Here is a 25,783-nt window from a genome sequence, read left to right as displayed (position 1 = left end):
TGTTGCTGTATTTGTACGTCTCAGATAGTGCATTCGGTTGTGTGCTTAGTCAACACGACGAGACAGGAAAGAAGGAAAGGGACATTTATTACATAATCAAGAAGTTTACTACATACGATGATAGACTCTGTTGGAAAGAACGTGTTGTGCTTTGACTTGGCTTGCTTAGAAGTTGAGACATTATCTATCTTCATATACTACATACCTCATTTCCAGAATGGACCCGCTGAAGTATATCTTCCAGAAGGCAATGCCGATCGGAAAATTAGCTAAGTGGCAAATGTTGTTAAGTGAGTTTGATATCGTGTATGTGACTCAGAAGGAAATAAAGGCACAGACCTTGGCTGATCATCTTGCAGAAAATCCTATTGATGAAGAGTATGAACCGCTTAAGACTTATTTTCACGATGAAGAAGTGTCAATTGTAGGTATCCAGGTTGGAGACTATTCTTTGATGGAGTGGTAAATCATCAAGGGAAAGGTATCGGGTCATTTTTAGTGTCATAATCCGGTCAGCACTATCCCGTGGCAGCTAAACTCCGATTTAATTGCACGAATAACATGGTTGAATATGAAGCTTGCATCCTTGGTTTTAAAATGGCCATTGACATGAACGTCTACGAGCTATTGGTTATTGGAGATTTAAATCTGTTGATTCATCAGGTTCAAGGAGAATGTACCATGAAGAACCCAAAGACCTTACTTGCAGTATGTACAAAAGTTGTGCAAAAGATTTTGTACGATTGAATTCAGACATACTCCCAGAATACAGAATGAGTTGGTCGATGCTCTTGCTACCATCGCTTCAGTGATTAAACATCCGGATACAGATTACATTGATCCTTTGGGTATATAACTAAAGTAACATCCGATCCATTTTTCACATATTGAAGCAGAATCGGACGGTTTGCCATGGTATTTTGATATAAAGAGGTACTTAGAGATCGGGAATTATCCTGAAGATGCCACATCCAACCAAAAGAAGTTTATATGTCGTATGGCTCTCAATTTCTTTCTAAGCGGAGAAGTCCTTTATAAGAGGACTCCAGATTTAGGTCTCCTCAGATGCGTTGATGTTGTTAAAGCCGCGAAGCTTATTGAACAGCTACATGCTGGAGTATGTGGAACCAATATGAATAGACTCACTTTGGCAAGAAGTATACTTCGATCCGGGTATTTCTGGATGACTATGGAGAATGATTGTTTCAATTTTGTGCAAAAATGTCATAAATGTCAAGTGCATGGTGATTTGATCCAGGTGCCACCTCACGAACTTAATGTTATGAGTTTACCTTGGACATTTGTAGCTAAAGGCATGGATGTCATCGGTCTGATAAAGCCATCCACTTCAAATGGACACAGATTCATTTTGGTTGCCATTGATTACTTCACCAAGTGGGTGGAAGCAACTTCTTACAAGTCGGTAACTAAGAAAGTTGTAGTTGATTTTGTTTGAAATGATTTGATATGAAGGTTTGGAGTACCATAATCCATCATTACTGATAATGGTGCGAATCTTAACAGTCACTTGACGAGAGATATATGTGAGCATTTTAAGATCACTCACCAAAACTCAACTGCTTATCACCCCCAAATGAACGGAGCTGTAGAGGCCGCCAATAAGAATATCAAGAAGATTCTAAGGAAAATGACTGACAATCACCGAGGTTGGCATGAGACGTTGCCATATGCTTTATTGGGTTATTGAACGACTGTCAGAACGTTGACAAGTGCTACTTCATACTTGCTAGTGTATGGAACAGAAGCAGTCATACTTACTGAAGTTGAAACACCTTTATTGAGATTCATCCAAGAAGCTGAGTTGAGTAATACTGAATGGGTGAGAAAGAGAATCAATCAGTTGACATTGATCGATGAGAAGAGAATGGTTGCCATTTTTCATGGTCAGTTGTATCGATAAAGAATGATTAGTGCTTTTCACAAGAGAGTGAGAGCCAAAAATTTCGAAGCTGGTAAGTTGGTCCTTAAGCGCATTTTTCCTCATCAAGACGAATACAAAGGAAAATTCACGCCAAATTGGCAAGGTCCTTATATGGTTCGCAAAGTATTATCTAGAGGTGCTTTGGTCCTGTTGGAGATGGATGGCACCCCGTGGCCAAAACCGATCAACTCAGATGCTGTCAAGAGATACTATGTGTGAAGTTTCAGTTTGTATTTTTGTCATTTACTTGTAATTTTTATATTTTGCTTGTATTTGCTTGGTTTAAATTTTATCCCTCTTGTAATGAACTACGTCTGACTTGAATTTTCAAGAATTAGATACATAGGTGGCCTATGTCGGCCTCGGTCGCCCCATTTGTTCCCTTTATTTATTTCTTTGTATTTAAACTACGTTTGACCTGAATTCTCAAGAAAGAGATACGTAGGCGGCCTGTGTCGTCCTCGGTCGATTTCTTTGTAAATTCCTCTTTGTTAACCTTTAAGGGGGAACTACGTTTGACCTGATCCCTCTCTCAACGGGATACGTAGGCGCTACAAGGGTTCAGTAATATCTCCCGTAAGATTTCTATTCCTCTTTACAATAGAAACTCGGACAGAATTTTTGAGAGGGACTCAAAAATTCCCAAGAAGAAGATTCTTTCTCAGCAAGTCAAGACTGAAGATAGTTCGAGATTTTTAACTAGGACAAAATTTTTGAGAAGATATCAAAAATTCCGTGATCTACTCAATTAAAGCGGAAAGATAAGCAAGATAGTCAACTGGGATAGAAATTTTGATGATGGCCTCAAAATTTCAGCATGGGTTTATCTACAAGTCCGGAGTGACTCTAAAAACTCTCCAGCAAATAATCAATTAAACCTCCAAGCATCAAATTCAAAGAAGTTGGTTAAGCCTGATATGACATGACTTGGTAGTGACCTTTTTTAGATACTATTTCTCAAAAATATTATTTCTCTTAAATTTTTCCTTTTACGTTTCATTTTTTTGGCATAAAATATTTTTTCTTATCTATTAAGAGTCGGGTGATCGGGAAATCAATCGGAGATAGCAGGACAAGGAGTAGACAACTGAAGAAATCGACACATATCAGTTCATTTTTTTAAAAAAAATAACAATTTTTCTGTGGAAGCAGGTTTATAGTTTTGCTCTGAAATCAGCAAATTCTTCCGATGGATGAATATGGAGAAGTCAAAGGAGGAAAAAATTATCCCAAAATCAACAGTTTTCCTAGAAGCAGGAATCATTTTATGTCGCTTATGTCAGAGACTTGGGAATATGAATTGTTTATTTTATTCAATTTCAAACAACATGAAATTTATAAAGAAAGTCCAGCTAGATTCGAAGGTGAGTCGAGCAAAAATCTCAAGGAAGAGTTTACGGTTTCTGTAAAGGACGTCATTTGCATCATAATGTCGGATATAACATTATGCATTACCCGGAGGGGTCAGTTATTTTATTTGTCGATCAAAATGATATACTATCTCAAAGTCATTTTACTTTTATCATCATTAAAGGGTTGAAATGGATTTCAGACAATATGAACTACAATAGCTCGACATTCTCAAGTTCACCAATTGAGCAAGTCCGGCATATCGTCGCAAAGTAGTACACTCAAGTGGACTCCACCTAATGGACGGATACAGAGATAGTATCCAGAAAGATCTTGGGATTACATTCGTCAAACCAAATATCTTTAGCAATCGCAAAAGAAGTGACGGGACTCAAAGGAAGTAAACAAGTCATCCTTTGAAGCATATCTTCATTTAGTACCAAGGATGACATCGCGAGTCAATATACATGCATTGCGGAAGATAATGCATCGTGAGTCAATATCCACGTATCACAGAAGATCATGCATCGCGAATTAATATCCATGCATTGCAGAAAATCATGCATCGCAAGTCAATATTCATGTATCGTGCAAGATTATGCATCACGAGTTAATATCCAAGCATCGTGAGAAAATTTCTTACCTCGTAAAAATTTATGCATCGCGAGAAGATTTCATACCTCGCAGAATATTATGCATCGCTAGAAGATTCATACCTCGCAGAAATTTATGCACCACAAGAAGATTGCATACGTAGCAGAAATTTATGCATCACGAGAAGATTCCATGCCTCGTTGAAAGTTACGCATCGTGAGAAGATTTCATACCCCGCAGAAATTTACGCATCACAGGAAGATATTCATGCCCCGCAAGAAGTCATGCACTGCCAGAAAGGTAAATCGTGCATTCCAAGAGGAATATTTATCCATCAGCATCAATTACATTCTTTTATTTTGATAAATGTAAACATCACGAAAAGCATCGAAGATGATGCCAAGAGAAATACTAGCACATTGCATCGACTTTCCTTTATGTTGACATAAAATAAAGAATACATTGAAGATTATATTGCAAACACAAGACATAAGCTTTATTTGCTTTACGTCAAACCAATCGAGTTGACGTCAAATGTCCAGGATAACGATTAAGTGTCAACACAGTAAAAGACATTGTCTCCCATTTAAATTGCATTTTTATGCTAACGAGTTTTATCTCAGTCTTTGTCGAGAGCATCCGAAAGGATGAATTCTCCAAAACATACCACAGGTGCGGACGACATCAAAAAGGATGCAGCACAACGTGGAACTTTTCCTTTGCAGCGAATTGGGACATAGTCCAAAGAGGATTGTCAAACTCATAGGACGCGAGCAGAGGATGAGACTTCCACCACAATCAAACCACACACCTATCATAAGGCATGTTGCTTTTTCTTTCAGTTTGTCAGTTTCGGTTCGCATTCAGAAATTTCGATTTGTCGGAAGCAAGTTTCCAATATGGGTGATAGTGCACCAAGAGTTCTGGAAATTATGTTCGTGTAAGTTCTTAAGTATGGGTGTGAAACGCGCCACATTCATAGTTAAGAGGTTACAAGATTCCTTTTCATACTTGTTAATTTGTCACTTATCCAAAACTCAAGGTCATCTAGCATAGTATATTTCCTTCTCAATAACAATTGGGTCGAACTATAAGCAGACTGATTCCTTATGTTTAGGATATGTAGGTGAGATCAATGTTGAAAACTCGGGTTTATTCCAACATTCACTCTTGAATCCTATTCTCGAGCGTCTTGGTCCCTTCATAAGTCGGTATCGACATGACTTCTAATTTCATTTAAAATCATGTGTTAAATCTCTCGTATCGAACTATAAGTGGCCTGAATTCTCATATAACCTGAGATATGTGGGAAACCCATTTTCGAGGCTCGGCCATAATTTCTAAAGTCCATATCAAATCCCTTTCCCAAAAGGATGAATATTTTGTCGGTCAAAATTAGCTTGATGAATTTCATTTTCCTCGAATTACTTGCGTCAATACAGGTTAAATGAGGGACAATTGTTGACACCCAAATTTTGACCTTCCTAATGAATTAACTAGCAAATTTCTTAATTCTAAATGATTTTGAAATAATTGGTTTTATAAGGTTTAAATTTTTCTCTAAATTAGTCTTTTTTTTATTAACTTTTAGTTAATATATACGATTTACGTAGTAATATATGCAATTGATATGCTTTAGATTTATTCAAAAGTTGACTAAAAAAGATTTTACTTTGTTTAAATATTTCATTAATTAGTTTAGTTATACAATAGTTTTATTTCTTGGATTAGTTATTTTATAGTTACATCAATTATTTTATTTCGTTAAAATTAAGAAGCTTATTTAATTAATTTATTTCATCGAGTTACCAATTTAATCCATTGGGGCAAACATTTTGGGCCTCTTCTATTTTTACTTTTTGATAGCCCATTCCCTATTCAATTCTTCCAAAATTCCTTACCCAAATCCCGACCCAATTCATTTTTCCAGGCCCATTTCCTCTTGATCAATTTTCTTATACCCGACCCGCGCAGAAGCGCCAAGGGATACCAACAATATCCCCAGATGGCGTGAAGATAACCCCAGCAATTCTCTATCATAATGTTCCGAACAGCTCCAAACGGTGCTCCTTTCCATCGAAATACACTAAAAAGCAGCCAAGGACAAGAAGTACACTGCAAATATGTTCGCCCTCCTCTTTTTTTTCTCTCATCCCAACAGTGCTTTTACGCGATTTTAAATACTGCTAGTACTTACAGCTGCGGAGATCGTCCTTGGCTCGCGTGGATGGGCGCCACGTCGAGCACAAGGATGTTGGTAATCAATCCAAGCCATTCGTTTTTCCCTCATCTGATTTCGTGGGAATTTGTTTGAAGATTCGTACGCCAGCTGGTTTTGGTCCTGGAGGTTTTGAAATCGATTGTGGTTTGGAAAATCTTGACTTTGCCCTTTTTCTGCCCCTCTGTTGAAAACCCTAATCTTCTATTATATATTCTCTTGTTATTCACGGCCAGAAGAGGGCCCGATTTTAGAGAAATTTGGAGAGTTTTTGCTGACTGTTTTTTTTTTTGGAGAAATTTTGGGAGTTAGAATTTTTTATGTTTTTTCTGAGGGAGAGAAGCAATAAAAAAAGGGAGGATTCTTGAGAGAGGATTTTTGGAATATAGTTTCGGAATTATTTTAGTTCAATTTTTTTTTAGGAGAAAACAGAGAGCTTCTCTTCGTGGGAGGAAAATTTTGGAGAGAAAATTCTGGCGTGAGAAAAGTTGAAAGAACAACAGAAAGATACGTGCAAAAAATAGTTCTTAACGATATTTGGTTCCGTCTTGGCTTTGGCTTAATCTTGTTCATACAAGTCTTCGGAGTCGTTTCTTTTGGTGTAGAAGTTGGTAGTCTTCCAAGCTCGTCTGTCCCATTCGCTGCCCGCAACAAGGTAAACACCTCATCGCCCCCCCCCCCCCCCCTCCCCCATTTTGAATGCATCTCGTTGGTCGACACATTTTGTGAAGGATCCCACATGGGTTCGTGTGGTACATATCTAAGTCTGTTCTTCCGTGTTCTTAGAGTTGAAATCTGTGATTGTGTTCGTCTCGAGCTTAGCTCCATATTTTTTAACTGTCGTGATTTTGTTCTATCTCCATTGTTGAAATATTTTTCTCGTTTTGACTATATGTCATCAAGTGTCGAACGAGCTATTTCATTATGTCCTTTAGCATATTTTCGAGTATAGATCAGAAATTTCAATTTGTTTCATGGTTGTTTTCTGTTTTAATATCATTTATGGTACGAAATTCTTGTATCCGTTCGATACTCGGTGATTATATGTTTCTTCGACTCGACCAAATTCATTGCTTAATGTGGTTGGTTTTGCATTTTGTTGTTTATATAATGCCAGGCTGCTGAGATAGTTTGTTTGCTATTAAATATTGTTATCTGTACAAATTTAAATCCTAAAAAATAAATCAAAATGGTTAGTATGGGGATGTTATCGCATGTTTGTTCCTATGATTCAATTTATCTATTTATGGAATATCTTTGTGACATAACTGTTAGCATGACTTGCTTAAAGCGATTGTGTACCCTTCATGTTGCCCAACTTTCGGTTGAATATCATTTTATTGTTATGAATTGTGGCACAGTCCAAAACTTCGAATTCATCTCTTAAAAGCGGTTTGACTGTTCTTAAATTTTTGTGCTTAGTTAACTCTAAGAGTTAAATAAAATAGTTAATTACCGTGCTCTTTTATTTGTGTTTGTTCGGCATAACAATCGGTTATATTTGAACTCGTTATTGTGTTTACTCTATCTCCTTTGTTCTTTTTTTTTTAATATTCTTTTCGAAGTTCATTGGGATAGTTTCATGCATAGTCTTGTTAGATTCACCTGTTTCAGTTTACATTTACAGTTTGAGTCGGTGAAATTTGAGTAGTTTCTTCTTTTTTTTATTTGTTAACTCTTAGTTTTGCTGGAGTTTTGTATTTAAAATCATTTAACGCACAATTGTTGGTGGTTTAATATTTTCGTTGGTTCTCTTGATTTCAAAACTTGCTCATTTAAATGCTAATTGTCTGTAAAGTTTACATCACAACGAGTTTTAATCATTTGCTTATTAGGATTCATTTGTATGCTTCTATAGGAGACGGTAGCTTAAGCTTCCATTTTGGCATGAATCTAGGCACTACCTTTTCTTGTGCATGTTCCTCTCTATCTGGATTTCGGCGTTGTTTTGATAAAATTTGTTTTGCTATATTATTATAAGATGATGATTATAATTTGTTCATCTCGAGGATCTGATCCTTACCATCATTTTGTTGCATGTAATATCTGTCCGAGTCCAATTGGACTCCTTATCTCCTGGCATTATCTGAGAGTCATCAAGACTCATATTTCCTTCACTCAAGTCAATCAACCCGTAAAAAATGAACAGCTTTCGAAGTCGAATAATACGAAGCAAGTCGAAAGAGTTGAAGAACTTGGGGCAATTAACCAATATTTATGTTTATCGTGTTGTATTTATTTTAGGCATAAGCCTTGTCCTTTTTCTATTTTCTGTATTTATTTTGTATTCATTATTTGCTTAGTCTAGGACATGTACGAAAGAAAGAAAAATGGGTCAAAAACCCGAAAAGTCAAAATGGATCAAAAACCCAAAACAGGTGGATCCAAAATTCTGGTCAAAGCGAACAGAACCCCGATTTGGACCCAAATCTCTTTCCCCCTCTCTCTCTATCTCTCCCTTTTTTTCTCTTTTACTTTATTTAGCTTATCTGTTTTTATGTGTTGTTAGTTTTAAGTTAAGAAACTTCAATTTCCCGCAAAACGCCGTTTTGGTTTTAACGACTCAATTAAAATAAAGTAAAAGGCTTAAAGATTTTACAAATTAAAATTGCCTTGGATAAATAATTTTCTCTTTCAAAAACAATCTTAAATGATTTTTGGCTTTTATTTTTCAAACAACTCTAAAGAGTATTTTCATCGCAATTGTAAGCCTTAGCCAAATATAAAGTTAATTGTCAGATAACCCGTAAGTAAGCGGAACGTCTTAGGCGCTTTCAAAACCTTCCTAAGACGTTAATAAGAATCCCCGAACCCTTTTAAATTTTTTCAAGTGATTTTATCGATTTAAGTCTTTTAAAAATAAAGGTTTTCATAATTTTTCTCAAAAATTAAGTGGCGACACTCCAAAAAACCTCAAACTAATGAAAAAATATTTTTTGGATAAAACACATATTATCTATTTTTACATAGATATGAAATTTTTCACTTTATCAATTGAAAAAATTCGTTATGCAATTTCAAAAGTTATAAATTCTTTCATGTTCAAGTGTAATTATTCTTTTTTGAATATGTTAGCAAATTTTTAAATTTTCTCCTAAGGCATATATCACAATTGTATAATATATGCAATTTAAATGTTCTTATTTATTATGAAACGCCTTTGTATATATATTCTTATTTTCTTCTTTATTTTCCTTTAATTGTTGATTAAAGAACCAATGATTTACTATTTCGTGAATAATTTATTCATTAGAGGTTCTTATGTTATGTGATAATGACAAATAATCAAATTTATGTTGGAATATTGCTAATATTTTTTGAAGAACCTGTTTTTTATTATTTTTAATGTAACGATATTAGTAAAATAATATTTGTAAATTCAATGCAATTATTATTTATGACCGCGCGAAGCGCAAAAAAATTATATTATATATATATATATTCAACCCTTAAGCTAAAAATAAAAAGAAATTTATTTATCTATTATTCACTTTACATTCGATATCCACATTAAAGTTTAATGAATTTTAATTCATGTTAAATGGGCTCCATTCGAGTATTCCTTTTTGTCCCTTTTACTTTTTTAATTTTAACTTTTTACTAGTCATTTTTGACAAATCAAGAAAAAAAGTATTTGTTACCAATCATACCTTCAATTTATTTAGGCAGTTAAATGTTAATTTTTTTTTTTAAAAAAAGTAAAATATTCTGAATTGATTTTGAAATTCAATCAATTAATAAAAATAAAATGATAAACTTATTATATGACTTCTTTTTCTTTATATTTATCTTGTTTAAAAGCAAAATAGTTTTTGCCCAAGAAAAATAAATGTACACCTGTCCGGATTTTGCTAGGCCTAAACATCTCAAATGATCAAACAAATCGCTGATCACAATCTCTTTTTGATCGAAACCCTAAACCTTTGATCGATCGATCATCTATCGAAGGAGAAGAATGAGCGAAGAGGGTGGAAAGATGAATAGAGAAGCTCCGGGGACGGTGGCAGCCACTGGCGAGCCATTGCCGGCAAACTATTACTACGGGACATTTCAAGGAGTCCCCAATTATCAAACTCCTCCTTCGCAATCTCAACCGGTCTTCGGTTTCCCTCAACCTATACCTCCTCCTGGTGTCCCCGTTGTTCCTCCCTGTTACTATCCTCATGGTTATCAGACCGTTCAAGGTGATTTTCTTTTCTTTTCCTAATGTTTTTCAAATTAAAATGAGAATATAGAAAAGTCAAATTTGTTTGTAGTTCCATTTACTTTGTTGGATTTGTGTGCTTAAGTTGAGGTATAATTGGTATATCAAATAAGATAATTTGGATATGCTGGGATTAGAAATGGATTATAATATAATTAGATATAGATATCCGTCTGTTTCAACTTATGTTGCATGGTTTGATTGAAACTGAGTTTTACAAAAGAAAGATAGTTTTTTGGAACTTATTATTTGGTTTAAGTTGTTATATACACCATTGTGAAAAGAAAATTACAATATGATGTCAACGAAAGATATTCTCATGGAAGTCTTGTCAAAATTTTCAAGAGTTGTAATTTTGAAAATCAGACAACTTATGTGCTACAACAGGTGGAGATGACCTTTTGTGCGGCCATGCATATGACTTAAAACTTTTATTGGAAGCATTCCAGATATCGGGATCTCATGTCACCCTTATTTTTCATCATTGATCGGAAGTTGCAAAATTTGATAAATGGATCAGGTTCAATGATTATGTTGATAATACACTAGTATCTCGTGTTGTTGACAAAGATCAATTGAAAATACTGAGGGTGATTTTCATTTTGTTTGAAGCCACTTCTGGATTAGTATATAAACTGGAGTAAGAGTTATATTTGTCCAGTTAACGATGTAAGGGAGATACATAGTTTGGCTGAAATTTTAGGATCTAAGAGTAATTTTAAAGTGATCCATAATGGAGTATTGGAGAATTGTGAAAAAGAATTAACAAACTGGAAGAATCGATACTTATATCTGGGTGGAAGATTAACTTTTATTACTAGTGTACTTTATGCTACGCCTATCTATATATGATATCTCTATTCCTGTTCCTGCAAGTGTAGTGAGAAAAATTAATACACTAAGAAGAAATTTTCTATGGCTAGGTAATTGTGAGAAGAAAAATTCACCTAGTCAACTTGATACCTATCAGTTAACAAGAAGAAAGGGGAATTAAAAAATTGAAGATGTAGAACCAAAGCTTGATGATGAAGTGGTTATGGAGGTTTACTACAGATAAGAACTCAATGTGGAAGGATGTAATCATAATCAAATATGGAGCTGAAGGTAATTGGGCTATAGATCGTGTGAACATCTCTTATGGGGGTTAGAGTATGGAAGTCCTTCAGGAACTTGTGGCCGTCAATCATATGCAAGTCCAGACTCAAGGTAGGGTATTACTCAAAGACATCTTGTTGGGAAGATTACATCTAGATCAAGTCTACTGAAGTTACTTTTTTCCATACATTTATAATCTTTTATCTTTTGATGACAAGGAAAACCCGCAGTCGCTACCCTTTGGATGCGCACAGGGTAAAAACTCCTCTCCTATGTAATAACTCGCAAACCACATAGGAGGTAACCCTCACTATGTAAGCCCAATACGACGAGCTCGACTCAAAAGGCATATCTCTGGCAAGGGATTTTGAACTTGACAGCTCCAACATGGAAGTCCCAAGCCCAAACCACTGGGCCACCCCGGAGGGTCATACATTTATAATCTTTTGCCAACAACAAGGGGAAATTATGAGTGAGTTGTGGACAGAGCAAGGGTGAAACCTTAGCTTCAAAGGATTATTAAATGATTAGGAGATTGACATGATTACAAAGTTATGCAACACCTTATCACAATTCAAAGGGCCTCTGATGATTGCATGATATGGCAAAGGTACAGTTAGGGGAAGTTCTTTGTGAAGTCAGCTTATAGAGAATATAACCTTTCCAACAATCAGGTTGGATTTTGGCCATGGAAGATGATATAAAGAGTCAAAATCTCATTTAGAGTTTCTTGTTTCACTTGGTTCTTGGCAAAAGAGGTAGTTTTGACGTAGAACAATTTGGTAAAGGAGCTACCTATTTTGTTTTAGATGTTACCTATGTGGAAAACAAGAAGAGATTATTAACCATCTCTTTTTACATTGTAAGTGAACAAACCAACTCTGGAAAATAATTGTCAACCTAAAGGGAATAAGTCGGACTATGTAGGAAGAATAATGGAAGTGCTAGCTAGTTTGAGCAAAGATGGAGGATTGTCTCGTCATAGAATACCTAAAAGATTCTAAATATGTTTTTGATATTCTAGACTATGTGTAAGAAGACATTGTTCTAGGAACTTACTTGTATTTCACTCTTTGGTTACCCACACAACTTGTTTAGGTCAATAGGATACCTTGTTATATTTTGTTTTTTACCATTCTTAAAGGAAATATTAATAAGATGTCACTCTCTTTGGAACAGACAATAAAGGAACAAGCATCACGCAATTCAAAAGAGAAATTACAAAATTTTATATACTTATAAGAATGAGATAGTTGCAAAGATAGGTAATCGAAAATATGTTTAGTCGTTTCAGCTCCACCCACCTATAATATTCCATGAGTCCTAATTTATGTGAAGATGTTTGAGTGAACACTAATTTAAGAATGAAAGACTTTTGGAACTTGTAGTCTAAAATAGGTCATAGATAATTGCATGATATGAGACTTTTCAAAAATGCCTCCAAAACTAGTGCATTTCTGGATAATCTGACACATGTGCGGCAACATTTTGGGGAGTCCGAGCTACTAAGGTTGTGTTGCTATAAATCATCTTACTAAGAGAAATGAGTAGTTTTAAGTTAATTGTTACTAAATATTATAAAAATATGTCATTCTTTTTAGGACCGACTAAAAAGGAAAGAGTGTCACATAAATTGGGATGGAGGGAGTTATTGATTTAAAGTAGTCTTTACTCTGCAACTCAGTTTCTGGTTGTAATATGGAGACTTATAGGTATAACATTAAGTTTTGTTGAAGAATACCTATATCCAATTATGCAACCCAATGCAGCTTTTATTTAATATAGTTTAATTTCGAGAGCAATAGGGGTGATGATATCACCATTTGAAATTCAATCCAAGAGAGTTGAAACCATGGTGTAGGGGTCGCTTGTGTGCTACTCGACTAATTCCACGAGCTAGTTGGTACCTCCGGCTAGTACACACCAGGTAATTTTGTCTTCCATGGCTTGGACATTTGAGAAGAAATCACCTAGTATTTTTGCCTCGCAAGAAATCGAACCTGAATACATTGACATGTAATGGTCCTTCTAGTCAAGTAAAAGGTATTAAAGTTCCATGATCTGTTTTAAGAAGTGTAATGATGTTAAAGAAACTACTAAGTGATGTGTCCCACCAAATCTGGTGGTCTATTTATCAATCAAAGGCCAAATTCATCATTGTGTATAAGATCATCTCCAACCCACCTATATTTTACTCTCCATTCTCTATATTTGAAGAGTAAAATAAAGAATGCTCTCTCCAACCCTTCTCCATATTGCTTTCTATACTCCATTTATAGAGAGGTGAACGGCATTTCTCCAAATTTGGAGAAGTACTATTCACAATCTCTATTTCACTTTTTCATTATTATATTATTATTTCTATTACTTTTTAATCAACATATTATTTTATATATAATTTCATTAATTAAATATCTAATATTCATAATTGTTTTTTAAATGTAATATAATATCTTTAAAATGTTTTTTAGTATATACTACTTTAATTTCAAATTAAAAGTATTTTAATTTTTTTTCTAATTTTCATATATTATAAATTTTCATTTTAAAGAATATAAAAAATTAAATGGCAAGATGAAAATTTAATTTAAAAATACAATACATGATATGATAATTTAAGTACAAGACAACAATACAATACATAACATAATAATTTACATACAAGACAACAATACAATACATAACATAAAAATTTAAAGACAAGATAAAATACAATGCATAATATAATAATTAATTGATCACAATAATACTTTAGTAATCCAATAGGTTGTTTCCAGATCTAGCACTATTCGGAAAAAAAATAGGATATGATTTCGAAAAATGTTGCGATTGTGGTTGTGATTGCAGTTGTGATTGTTGATTTTTATTTCAAGTACTCGTTGTTGTTCTCTTTGCATGTAATCACAAACATTTGAATCACTAATAGTTTCTCAAAGCACCAATTCAAGATGTTGTAGAGGCTCCAACTCCAACTATAGAAGTGGTGGTAGATGAAAATCTCTGGTTTGAACAACTTTTAGCTAGACATAAATTAAGGACAAAAATGCTCATTTTTATCTCCGTAATGCATTATAGAGCATTTATGGGAGCAACATAATGATTTTGAAAATTGCATGTTTATGTAATTGTATGTCACTTTTATTTTGCCCCCCGAATTTATGTTGCAATTTATGTTATTTAAAAATTTAAGATAAAATATCATTTTACATCACATAAAAAATTATATAAGGTAATTATTTGGAAAAACAGAAATATATATTACGAAATAAAAAAATAAAAATGAAATAAAAAATAATAATATAATATTGAGAAAAGAGAAAAAGATTCCTTTTTAGAGAGTAAAATAGAGAATTGGGTTGGAGTTGGTTGTCTGAAGAAATAGAGAACTCTATATTTGAAGAGTAAAATAGAGGATTGGGTTGGAGATGCCCTAACATGTGACAAGATTTAAGACTTCTTGTGGAACAGAGGATGGGGAGCGCTCATATGGTATTTGATTATTTATCTCTTAATGTTCTCTGTAAGTGAACTCCCAAAAGTACTTTTGATTTTGTTGTGTGAGTTACACATGCTTCCTTTGGTCCTAGTGTTCCAAAATTTGACAAGGATCACTGATTGTGAGTCAGAAAAGGTAATAAAGAAAGTTAACTATGCTGAGAAATCATGTTATACTTCTTATAATAGTTTGTGGAGGTTTAGCGTGTTTTTCTCATCCACGTCTGAAAACAATTCATATTAAGGTAATTAGATACTAAAATATATACATGTATTTGGGTTTAATTAAAGCTTGTTAAAGGTTATGCGAATGAATTTCCTGGGGCTTTAGTTCAGCAGCAAAGGCAGTACATGGAGAGAAAGGCATACTCACATGTTTGAGTCTTGATATGAACCAATTTTGGTATTTAAGTAGAGAAAGGTATAAAGATAATTCGTTATCCACTCCCTTTTGAGGCTGAAAACAAACAATTTCTCGGTTGTAATAAATGATAGGTCTGGAAGGAAAATTATGAGATGGTGATAGAGAATATAAGAATTGGTCTTTCAATATCAACCTCTTAAACCATGTTACTTCCCTTATTAGTTGGTCTTAAAATGTGTTGTGAGAAGTAAATGTGATGGCTAATGAGTATTGTTACCAAAACCTTATTGACTCTCTTAGTTGTTAGTACAACCACAACAACATACTCAGTGAATTTCCACTAAGTGGGGTTTGGGTAGAGTAGATTAGAGTATACGCTGACTTCACCACTGCCCAGTGAAGGTAGAGAGGCTATTTCTGAAAGACCCTCAGCTTAAGTGCATCAAACCCTAGTAAAACAAGAAGAAAATTGTTAAAGAATGACAAAAAGTCTCACATTGGTGATTAATGAGATGAGTGAACTACTTATAAGGCTTGAAAATTCTCCTCCCTTTGAGCTAGCTTTTGGGGTGTGAGTTGGGCCTAAGACCTAATTTTCACATGGTATCAGAGCAGGGTCCGTCTCACCCGATGTTGGGCCCCCCAAAGTCAAAATTGTCACACACCAAATGCTAAGATTTGGGCGTGAGGTGAGGTGTTAAAAAAATAAAAAAAAAGTCCCACATCGGGAATTAGTGAGATGGTTGGATTCCTTATAAGGCTTGGACAATCTTTTTCCCTTTGAGCTAGCTTTTGGGGTGTGAGTTAGGCCTAAGACCTAAGTCAACATGGTATTATAGCAGGGCCCTCTCACTTGATGTTGGGGCCCCCAAAGTCAAAATTGTCCAGGCACGAGACGCTAAGTATTGGGCGTGAGGTGGGGTGTTAAAGAATGACGAAAAGTCTCACATCGGTGATTAATGAGATGGGTGGACTCCTTATAAGACTTGGGCAATCTTTCTCCCTTTGAGCTAGCTTTTGGGGTGGAGTTAGGCCTAAGATCTAATTTCACAAAAACAATGAAAAAAGCATAGCTAGAAAAAGTGATGTTAAACTCTATAAGAAAGAAACAATAACAACAACCTCTCTTAGTTGTTGATATTAGACATAAAGTTTTCTTGTTCAATATAGAATGCTCATTTGATACGAGGGATTGGGAAAATATCCTTCCAAAAAATCATGCATAAGAGAACGATGTTTGGCTTGGGGTGGAGGGATGAGGCAAAAATATAATTCCCGTAAATGAAATATTTTATTTTATTTTTGAAACGGATAAGGTTAAATTCTTTCGTATATATGTTGGCTACCTCCTAAAAGGGATGATTACAGATTTCCTATCAAATCTATAATTAGATCTATATCATCTATACAAAGTTGTCGACACCAAAAAAGTAGAGATATTATACAATTCCATTCAGCTTTGTGGATTGAATTGGATCTATCTTTAAAACATCTTTCATTCCTTTCTTTCCAGACTGACCACCATACACATGAAGGTATTAGCTTCCACCATCTCTTTTGACTCTTAATGCAATATTTTACTGGCCATAATTTTGGTATGATAGGTAAGACTAAATACTGCTCAGTTTGGGTGTCCATGTAAAATGAAACTCCTGCATAACTTTATGCAGAGTACTAAATTATACTTGCATTAAGCATGCTGGATTCTATACATAATTTTGTGATATAAGTATTTAACAACAAAAAAAATGCCTTTCAAGTAGGTAATTCCTATGAGATTATTCTTTGTTATGTTATTCATTTGATAACAATCATGATATTATTTTTTAGCATATAACAGTCCCAAAGGATTGGTGTGTGTAGGATGTTGTTCATGGAATATCACATCTTTTGTAGATTTTCTACTTTCTGGTATATACGAACAAGTTAATTTGCTTGAATTTTAATAAAATTATTACTTTATCCAAAAATAGTCCCTTGATTGTTATTCACTGCATAAATAATTCTTGCATTATAATTCCTGCAAATCAAACAACCCTTTTTGTGTCATAGGCTAAGGAGGCAAGTCACCTAACAAAATATTAGTGCAGATGGTGTAGTCTAAACCCCTTTGTTGTATTAACATTTTAATTTTCATTGACCATCCAAAGTTTTAGTTTCGAGTCTTCTTTTCTACTGCGCTTGAACTCTGTGCGTTTGAAATTTATGATAACGATTTTCATGCTATATGCAAAAAGAAACTGAGAAAAGGAGGTTATTGCTTTTGTCAGCTCACCTGGTATTCTTGTTGACCGACTCTTGATGTTCATATGACAATACCTGGAAATTTGATGTGATTACTTTAGCTTGGTGGTTGGAACCTATGAAATATTGATGTTAATCAGTTTGATGTGCACAAGTGGAAGAGGAGGGAGTCTCTTATTTGTCTCTCAGTTTCTTTCTGATTTAGACCTCACATTTGTTAGTGTAAGAAACTAGTGAAATATATTTTGTTTATGTATCTGTGTAGATTATGTTGTTTTGCAGTAAATATGGGCTATGGCGGGAATTTTGATAATGCTTCTTGAACTAGGGCATCAAAATTATGGAGAGAATTATATCCTTCAGGGTGGCTTAGATGATTTGGTTTGGGATTTCCACAATGCATGTCTCAAATTCGAAACCCCTTTCCTGCAACAGCTGGGGGTTGGCTTCGGGGTCGAACTCGTTGCACAGGGCTAATGTGGCTTACCTCTCCTGTGTGGTCGGCGAGCTATTACTGTCACGACCCAAATCCGGGCCGCGACTGGCACCCACACTTACCCTCCTATGTGAGCGAACCAACCAATCTAAACCTTAACATTTCAATGTAATAACAACAGAAAGTAATGCGGAAGACTTAAACTCATTAATAAAAACCAATTCAATAACTATCAATATTCAACATCTATTATTCCCAAAACCTGGAAGTCATCATCACAAGAACATCTACTTTAAACTACTAATTCTAAGAGTTTCTAAGAAGCTAAAAATACATAAGAAGCTAGTCCATGCCGGAAGTTCAAGGCATCAAGACATGAAGGAGAAGATCCAGTCCAAGCTAGAAGCGTTAGCTCACCCTGAAGATCCGGTGTGACGAAGATTGGCTTGAGTTACTGTTGAGTCGAAGATGACGGCACGTTTGCTGCACTCCACAAATAACAAGAAGAAAAACATAAAAGTAGGGGTCAGTACAAAACACGGGTACTGAGTAGATATCATCGGCCAACTCAAAATAGGGAACAGTATATATCAATATTATCGTAAATCAACTATAAAACTCAACATGTAGCAACAACAAGTATTATAATCATCAATAAGTACCATCAAGTTCATCCATGAGGGCTCAAGCCTCAACACCATACTCATTTGGGAATTAAGTATATTAAGTTGAGTATATTATCATCTTTCCAGATTCATTATCTTTCCTCCTCTTGTGTCGGTACGTGACACTCCGATCCCCTAATTCTATGTGTCGGAACGTGACACTCCGATCCCCTAATTCTATGTGTCGGAACGTGACACTCCGATCCCCTACATGTGTCGGAACGTGACACTCCGATCCCCTACATGTGTCGGTACGTGACACTCCGATCCCCTACATGTGTCGGAACGTGACACTCCGATCCCCTACATGTGTCGGTACGTGACACTCCGATCCCCTAATTCTATGTGTCGGAACGTGACACTCCGATCCACTAATACTATGTGTCGGAACGTGACACTCCGATCCACTAATACTATGTGTCGGAACATGACACTCCGATCCACTAATATCATTCTGTAAATCATCAAGCCTTCTCTATTCCAAGGCATCATCAATCCCATTACTTTAATTCATCAAGCCTTCTTCTATACCAAGGCATCATCATCCCATTACTTTAATTCATCAAGCCTTCTTCTATACCAAGGCATCATCATTAATAATGTATATTAAAGTTTCTTTTCAAGATTTGGGATTCAATATTTTCATCATGCTTATCTTATCACAATCACATAATCATATTCATGCAAACATACCATTAAGCATATAGTAGGGTTTACAATACTACCAATACATATCATTCACTATTAAGAGTTTACTTATGAAGCATGAAAACCATAACCTACCTCCACCGAAGAATTGGAATCAACAAGCAATTTCCCAAGCTTTGATATTCCCTCTGCCTCTTGATCGATCAATTTCTCTCTCTCCTTGTTCTCTCTATTTTCTTTATTCAAACCCTCTTTCTTTTACCCTAGTTAACATATAATTAAGTGTAAAAGATGGCAATAATACCCCACTAATTAACTTAGGGTTACCTCTTTTAACCCCCAAGAATTTGAGTTATTAATATAAACCCACAAAATCTATAATTAAGGAAGGAGTAGTCCAAAAACGTCCCTTAAAACGTGTAAGGAAATCCGATTCTGCCTGGGATTTGCGCAACCTGTGACGGGCCGTCGTGCCTGCGACGGTCCGTCCTGCAGGTCGTCGCAAGAGTCAGAGAGTCAATTTCCACTGAACAATCTATGATGGTCCGTCACGCCTGTGACGGTCCGTCCTGCCATTCCGTCACGAAGTTCAGAGAGTCGATTTTCAGTACCCAATTTCAGATTTTCTAAGTGTTTTGAAACGAGACCCTGCGACGGTCCGTCGTGCCCATGACGGATCGTCGTTTGGTCCGTCGCCTCAGCCTGTTTTTCCAGAATTGAAGTTTGTTGCTCAAAACGACTAAACAGGTCGTTACAATTACACAAGATCCGGGTTCACCCTGTGCGCACCCAAAGGGCAGCAACTGCGGATTCCCTTGTTATCAAAAAAAAATTATGGAGAGAATTTAGTCAATGAGGCTTAAGTAGGCATCAAATTTACGGATATAATTTGGTCAATGAGGCTTTAACTAGGTATCAAAAGTATATACAGATTGATCATTGATCAATAAGGCATTAACCATGTGTCTGATACTTCCTGCTTTATTGAAGTCCGAATTGCATTAGAAGTATAAAATTAGGTAGCTTTTTCTTTCTTGATTTGCAAAAGTAACGCATATAAACAGGGGGATGGATACTTGTCAGTTTTAAATACTTCCCTGCATTTCCTTTCAATCAAAAGTGGAGAACTATGAGATGATTTTCATTGTTTTGGTGCTTTGTATAGTTTATCTTCAAAGGGGATCCTTGGCTATTCAAAAGACTAATGTTTAGACTTTTATATACCATATTCTCATTTTTGGCTTCGCTCTGATTTTAGGTTATGTTTTTGCCGAAGGTAGACCCATAAGGGAGCATCGGCTTCCTTGTTGTGGTATGGGAATTGGCTGGTTCTTGTAAGTTCCTATCTTTGCCTTTCTTTTCCTCCTTTCCTCATTTGTTTGTCTGAGGAACTAAGTGATGTAATAACCTTCACTGACTTATTATTATAAATTCTCCGCTCACCAAAATCAGTCACTAAATTTTAGCTAAGAGAAAAACGAGGTCAGACTTTAGATTTTTGGGCAACAAAAAAGTAAATGCGCACAGGGGTAACAACTTAGAAACATAGAACCTAGTGTGAAATTTTCTAATGGATTTACTGGATCCTGACATTGATGGACCTGATCATTATAAACTAGATCTTATGATTCAGGGAAAGCTCAACCGAAAATGTCAACCATGATTTGTTCTCTAATGCTCTTCTGACTTTATTTGCAAGGTTCATTATTGGTTTCTTTCTTGGTGCCATTCCCTGGTACATTGGAGCTTTTCTTCTTTTGTGTGCTCGGCTCGATTATAGAGAAAAACCTGGATTTATTGCATGCACCTTAGCGGTAAGTTTATTCATCTCTTGCAATATCAATTCATGTATTTATTTTATTTTTATTTTTGATCAGGTATCAGTACATTTATTTGGTCAATTCATTCTTTTCTTTTAAATGGCTATATCAATTCATTTATTGCATATGCTTTTTGTATAATGGCTTTATTTGTGCAATCTCGAGTTTCACGTGCATTTTCTTTTTTACTGAGGTTAACCTATATTGGCCCGACATTTGAGGGAATAGAGAGATAAGATTTTTAACTGTATAACATGTATGGTTGTATTTGAATGCACTGGCAATTCGAACAAGTTACTGCCTGTTGCAAGTTTAGTGTAGTCACAGCTCAACAGTCGTGCCTTCTAACCTGGGCATGGGACTAGCTTGTTGAAGTTGTCTCAGTGGAAAAATGTTGGGAATTCCTTGATTTATTGTCGCATTATATTGTTGAGCATTGTGAAAGGATGTGTTCTGATTAGGAACTAGGAGAGGAAATTCTAACAAGTAGACTTGCATGTTGCAGTAAAACTTGCAGACTATAATAGATGAAGCTTGGCCTTTCTACACTAAGTTTCTAGCTACATATTTCTCGATTGACTGTCTTCTTTCATTCACATATCATAAGAATTCAGAAGTTTGTTGGCTGAGTAGAAGAAAGTAGATATACATATGAGGCAGCACATAGACCTTATCCTTTGGGTGGGATGTGACAGATGGTTCGGGAAGGAAATTATAGACACCTTACTTTCTTCTTTGAGGAGAATTTGGGATGAGTGTATTGAAATTAGTCTAGTTCCTAAATTTTATACTTCTTGGAACAGTATAGATATGTGCATCACATGTTCAATTACCCTAGAGCTCCTCGTTATAGGTTTCCCATATAGTGTAGATGTGTAACATATTACTGCCTTTTCATAAACACATGAAGTTTGAGCATATATTCTGTTTGGGTGGCTCTCTGTAGAAATTTTATATTAATGTGCTTGAAGCAGAAGTTAATAATCTTGAATGGAGGAGGATCAAGAACTAGAGGAGTTATGCACTGAAGGCTTTAATTTCTGGACATGTGTTTATATTCTCATAAACCTTTAGGTTTGACTTCATTTTTAAAAAATAAACCTTTAGGTGTGACTTCATTTTCAAAAAATAAACCTTTAGGTGTGACTTCTCTAGAATCGTTAAGAAAATATTGTTAGACAGATTTGTGAATTGCGAATACAAAGCAAATACTGTTAAGAAAATGCTCCTTCTTTCATGAGTATAATGGCATTTTTTTAGCAAAATTTGAACAACAAATATATTCCTTTAAATTTGAGTATCTGTTGTTGGCTCGTTAGTGCTGAAGGGGTCAAATAGTTTCAGTTACGGACCGTTTGATAACTAATTATCTGCTGTTGCCAGAACACCAAAGGAAAACATGGTACCAGCATTTTCACACACTTCTGGTGCTCTGTGTTATTCTTGCATGTCTTAGCTATTCCGCCTAATGTCATTCGCTTTGACTATGTTCATATTGTTCTCTCATCAGGCTACACTTGCTTTGGTTGCTGTGACTCTTGATGTAACAAAGGTAAATTATACCTGGTGAGAGACCGATTCATGCTGCAAATGGTGTAAATTTTCGCACATATATTTATTCATAAAGGAAAAAAAAAAGATAAATGAAAGGGAAAGGAATTTTCACGAATATGTCCACCTAGCAAGATTTCACTGGATATGTTTGGAATCATTTTTTATTATTGCAATTTGTATATAGCAGATACCAACTGAGTGATGCTTATATTCTGGTAATGCAATTCTAAGTTAGTCTTGGTGCAATGTATTCTTCCAAGTATTTGTTAAAATGGCCGATATAAATGCAGTATTTGATTTGGAGGATTGTACTAAATTGTTTTTTGGATTCCTATGGAAGAGGTTGACGGTACATTTAGCATTGTATCGCTTTAGGTTATTTTGTTTTGGTCTATGACAGTGTCTCCTCAATGTCTCAAGTAAAATAATAAAAAATAGAGAATGATCTATTTTTGTTTCTGGCTTATTAAGTCATTTTTGAAACTTATTATGAGTCATTTTTTATTTTGTCAAAACCTTCTAACTTATTTTAAGTCATTTTTGACTAATTTAAGTTAATTTTTATATTTGTCAAACACTTTTAGAAGTCAAAGACTGACTTAAAAATATGTTTGATCAACTTTTTAGATTGGCTTAAAAGTTGGTCAAACCTACTTTTAAGTTAGTTTTTGACTTTTAGAAGTGTTTTACAAAGAAATTGGGATAATTTTTAAGTCAGCTTTCATATATAGCAAACACAAAATTCATATTTGTATGGTATAAAAAACTTGCATAATTGCGCTCCATAGCGAACATATATATGTATAAATAGTGCATCCAAGAGACCAATTATCAAATCTTGGACAGTATTCTACCTTAAGTAGAGCTTCAGGTGTCATATATCTTTTAGTTCCTTTTTGCCCCACGTTCTCTTTCCAGTTATGCTCCAATGTTATGAAAAGTCCGAAATCAGCTCTCTTTGTCATCTCATCATAACCATCAATAGTAAGAAAAATATGTTGGGGCTTTATGTCACAATGAATAATCCATTTTGTGTGAATCAAACTGAGCTTAAAAGTATATGTCTATTTTGTGATATATATATATATCGCAAAATAGGCATATACTTTTAGGCTCTGTTTGATTCACACAAAAGGGGTTATTCATTCTGACATAAAGTCCAATATTTTGGGGCTTCATGAATAACCCCTTTTGTGTGAATCAAACTGAGCCTAAAAGTATATGCCTACTTTGCGATATATATATATATATATATATATATATATATATATATATATATATGCATATATATATATATCGCAAAATAGGCATATACTTTTTAGGTTCAGTTTAATTCACACAAAAGGGGTTATTCATTGTGACATAAAGCCCCAAAATTCTTGCTATTGATGGTGTGTGTGTGTGTGTGTGTGTGTGTGTGTGTGTATATAGTGAAGCAATTGTATAATTTGTTGGTTCCTCTTTAGATTTGTATAATTTCGCCGGCAGATCATTTGTATAAATTGTTGTTAGCCTCTCATTTGTATAAATTGTTGTAAGCCTCTCAATTCAATTGTATGTGTTTGTATATCTGTATAAAATTTGAATTTGTATACAATTAAATCGAATTGTATAAAACGAGAAAGAAAGAAATTATATACGATTCGAATTTGTGTAAAACGAGAAAGGGAGTGTCACGACCCAAAACGAGTCGCGAGTGGCACCCACACTTATCCTACTATGTGAGCGAACCAACCAATCTAAACCCCAACATTTCAACCATAAGAAACAGAATATAATGCGGAAGACTTAAAACTCATTAATAAACATCGATTAAATAACTTCTAAAACTCAATACTTATTATTCCCAAAATCTGGAAGTCATCATCACAAGAACATCTATCCTCAAATTATTAAATCTAAGAGTATCTAAGAAGCTAAAATAAGTAAAAGAGATGGTCCATGTCTGAACTTCAAGACATCAAGACGCGAAGGAAAGAATCCAGTCCGAGCTAGGAACAATAGCTCACCCTGAGATCTGATTATGCTGAAGTCTGGCTAGAGTTGTGGACGAGTCGAAGTCGATGACATGTTTGCTGCACTCCACAAATAACAAAGAAAGAAACATACAAGCATGGGTCAGTACAAGGCACAAGTACTGAGTAGGTATCATCGGCCAACTCAAAATAGAAAGCAATATATATCAGATAATAACATAAAATCGACTACTATACTCAACAGATAACAACAAGTACCATAACCATTGGCCACAACCCAAGCACATCTATGAGAACTCACGCCTCCACACCATACTCGTTTTGGAAATAGGTTCTTTAAATTTGAGTATATTAACATAATTCAAGATTCATTCTTTTTACTATCCTGGTGTCGGAACGTGACACTCCGATCCTCTACTACTATCCTGGTTTCGGAACGTGACACCCGATCCTCTACTACTATCCTAGTGTCGGAACGTGACACCCGATCCACTACTACTATCCTGGTGTCGGAACGTGACACCCGATCCTCTACTACTATCCTGGTGTCGGAACGTGACACCCGATCCGCTACTACTATCCTGGTGTCGAAACGTGACACCCGATCCACTACTACTATCCTGGTGTCGAAACGTGACACTCGATCCACTACTACTATCCTGGTGTCGGAACGTGACACCCATTAACCTTATTCTTTTAGTTCATCAAGCCTCTTTTACACCAAGGCATCATCATTAACAGAGAGGGTTTTAGGTTTAAGCTTCACAACCTCATCTTTCAAACCCATTACAATTACATAATCACATCATGCAAGCATACAATTAAGCATATAGAAGACTTTACAATACTACCCAATACATATCATTCGCTATTAAGAGTTTACTATGAAATAGCATAAACCATAACCTACCTCCACCGAAGAATCGTGATCAAGCAATCTACTTCTCCAATGCTTTGCTTTCCTCTTCGTTTCTCCCTCTCTCGTTCGTTCGTTCTCCCTTTCTCTTTTTCTGTCTCTTTCTTCTTTTTCTTTTACCCTAATTATCATATAATTAAGTATAAGAGATGGTAAAAGTAACCCACTATTTCTTCCAAGGTTATCTCCTTTAACCCCCAAATAATTGGACTATTAACATTAAACCACTAACTTTATAATCATAGGCAGAAATAGTCCAAAA

General features: G+C 35.1%; 1 protein-coding gene across 1 annotated transcript; it reads left to right on the top strand.

Moving 5' to 3' along the window:
- Positions 1 to 9,882: 9,882 nt before the first annotated feature.
- LOC101264350 (large ribosomal subunit protein eL20z) lies at positions 9,883 to 22,945 on the top strand. The gene is made up of 4 exons (XM_010326436.4): positions 9,883 to 10,288; positions 20,514 to 20,589; positions 20,955 to 21,069; positions 22,586 to 22,945. Exons 1-4 carry the CDS (start codon positions 10,060 to 10,062, stop codon positions 22,643 to 22,645), a joined length of 480 nt encoding a protein of 159 aa, XP_010324738.1. The 5' UTR covers positions 9,883 to 10,059; the 3' UTR covers positions 22,646 to 22,945.
- The last annotated feature ends 2,838 nt before the right edge of the window (positions 22,946 to 25,783 follow it).

This window comes from Solanum lycopersicum, chromosome 8 (genome assembly GCF_036512215.1).
Source record: "Solanum lycopersicum chromosome 8, SLM_r2.1".
Taxonomy (NCBI): Eukaryota; Viridiplantae; Streptophyta; class Magnoliopsida; order Solanales; family Solanaceae; genus Solanum; species Solanum lycopersicum.
The sequence above is the reverse complement of the archived record's forward strand: the minus strand, read 5'-3'. Positions and strand labels throughout refer to the sequence as shown.

Coding starts and splice junctions, on each gene's coding strand:
- LOC101264350 (XM_010326436.4), top strand. CDS start 10,060: ATGAGCGAAGAGGGTGGAAAGATGAATAGAGAAGCTCCGGGGACGGTG. Junction 10,289..20,513: donor TGGTTATCAGACCGTTCAAG/GTGATTTTCTTT, acceptor CTCTGATTTTAG/GTTATGTTTTTGCCGAAGGT. Junction 21,070..22,585: donor TTATTGCATGCACCTTAGCG/GTAAGTTTATTC, acceptor TTCTCTCATCAG/GCTACACTTGCTTTGGTTGC.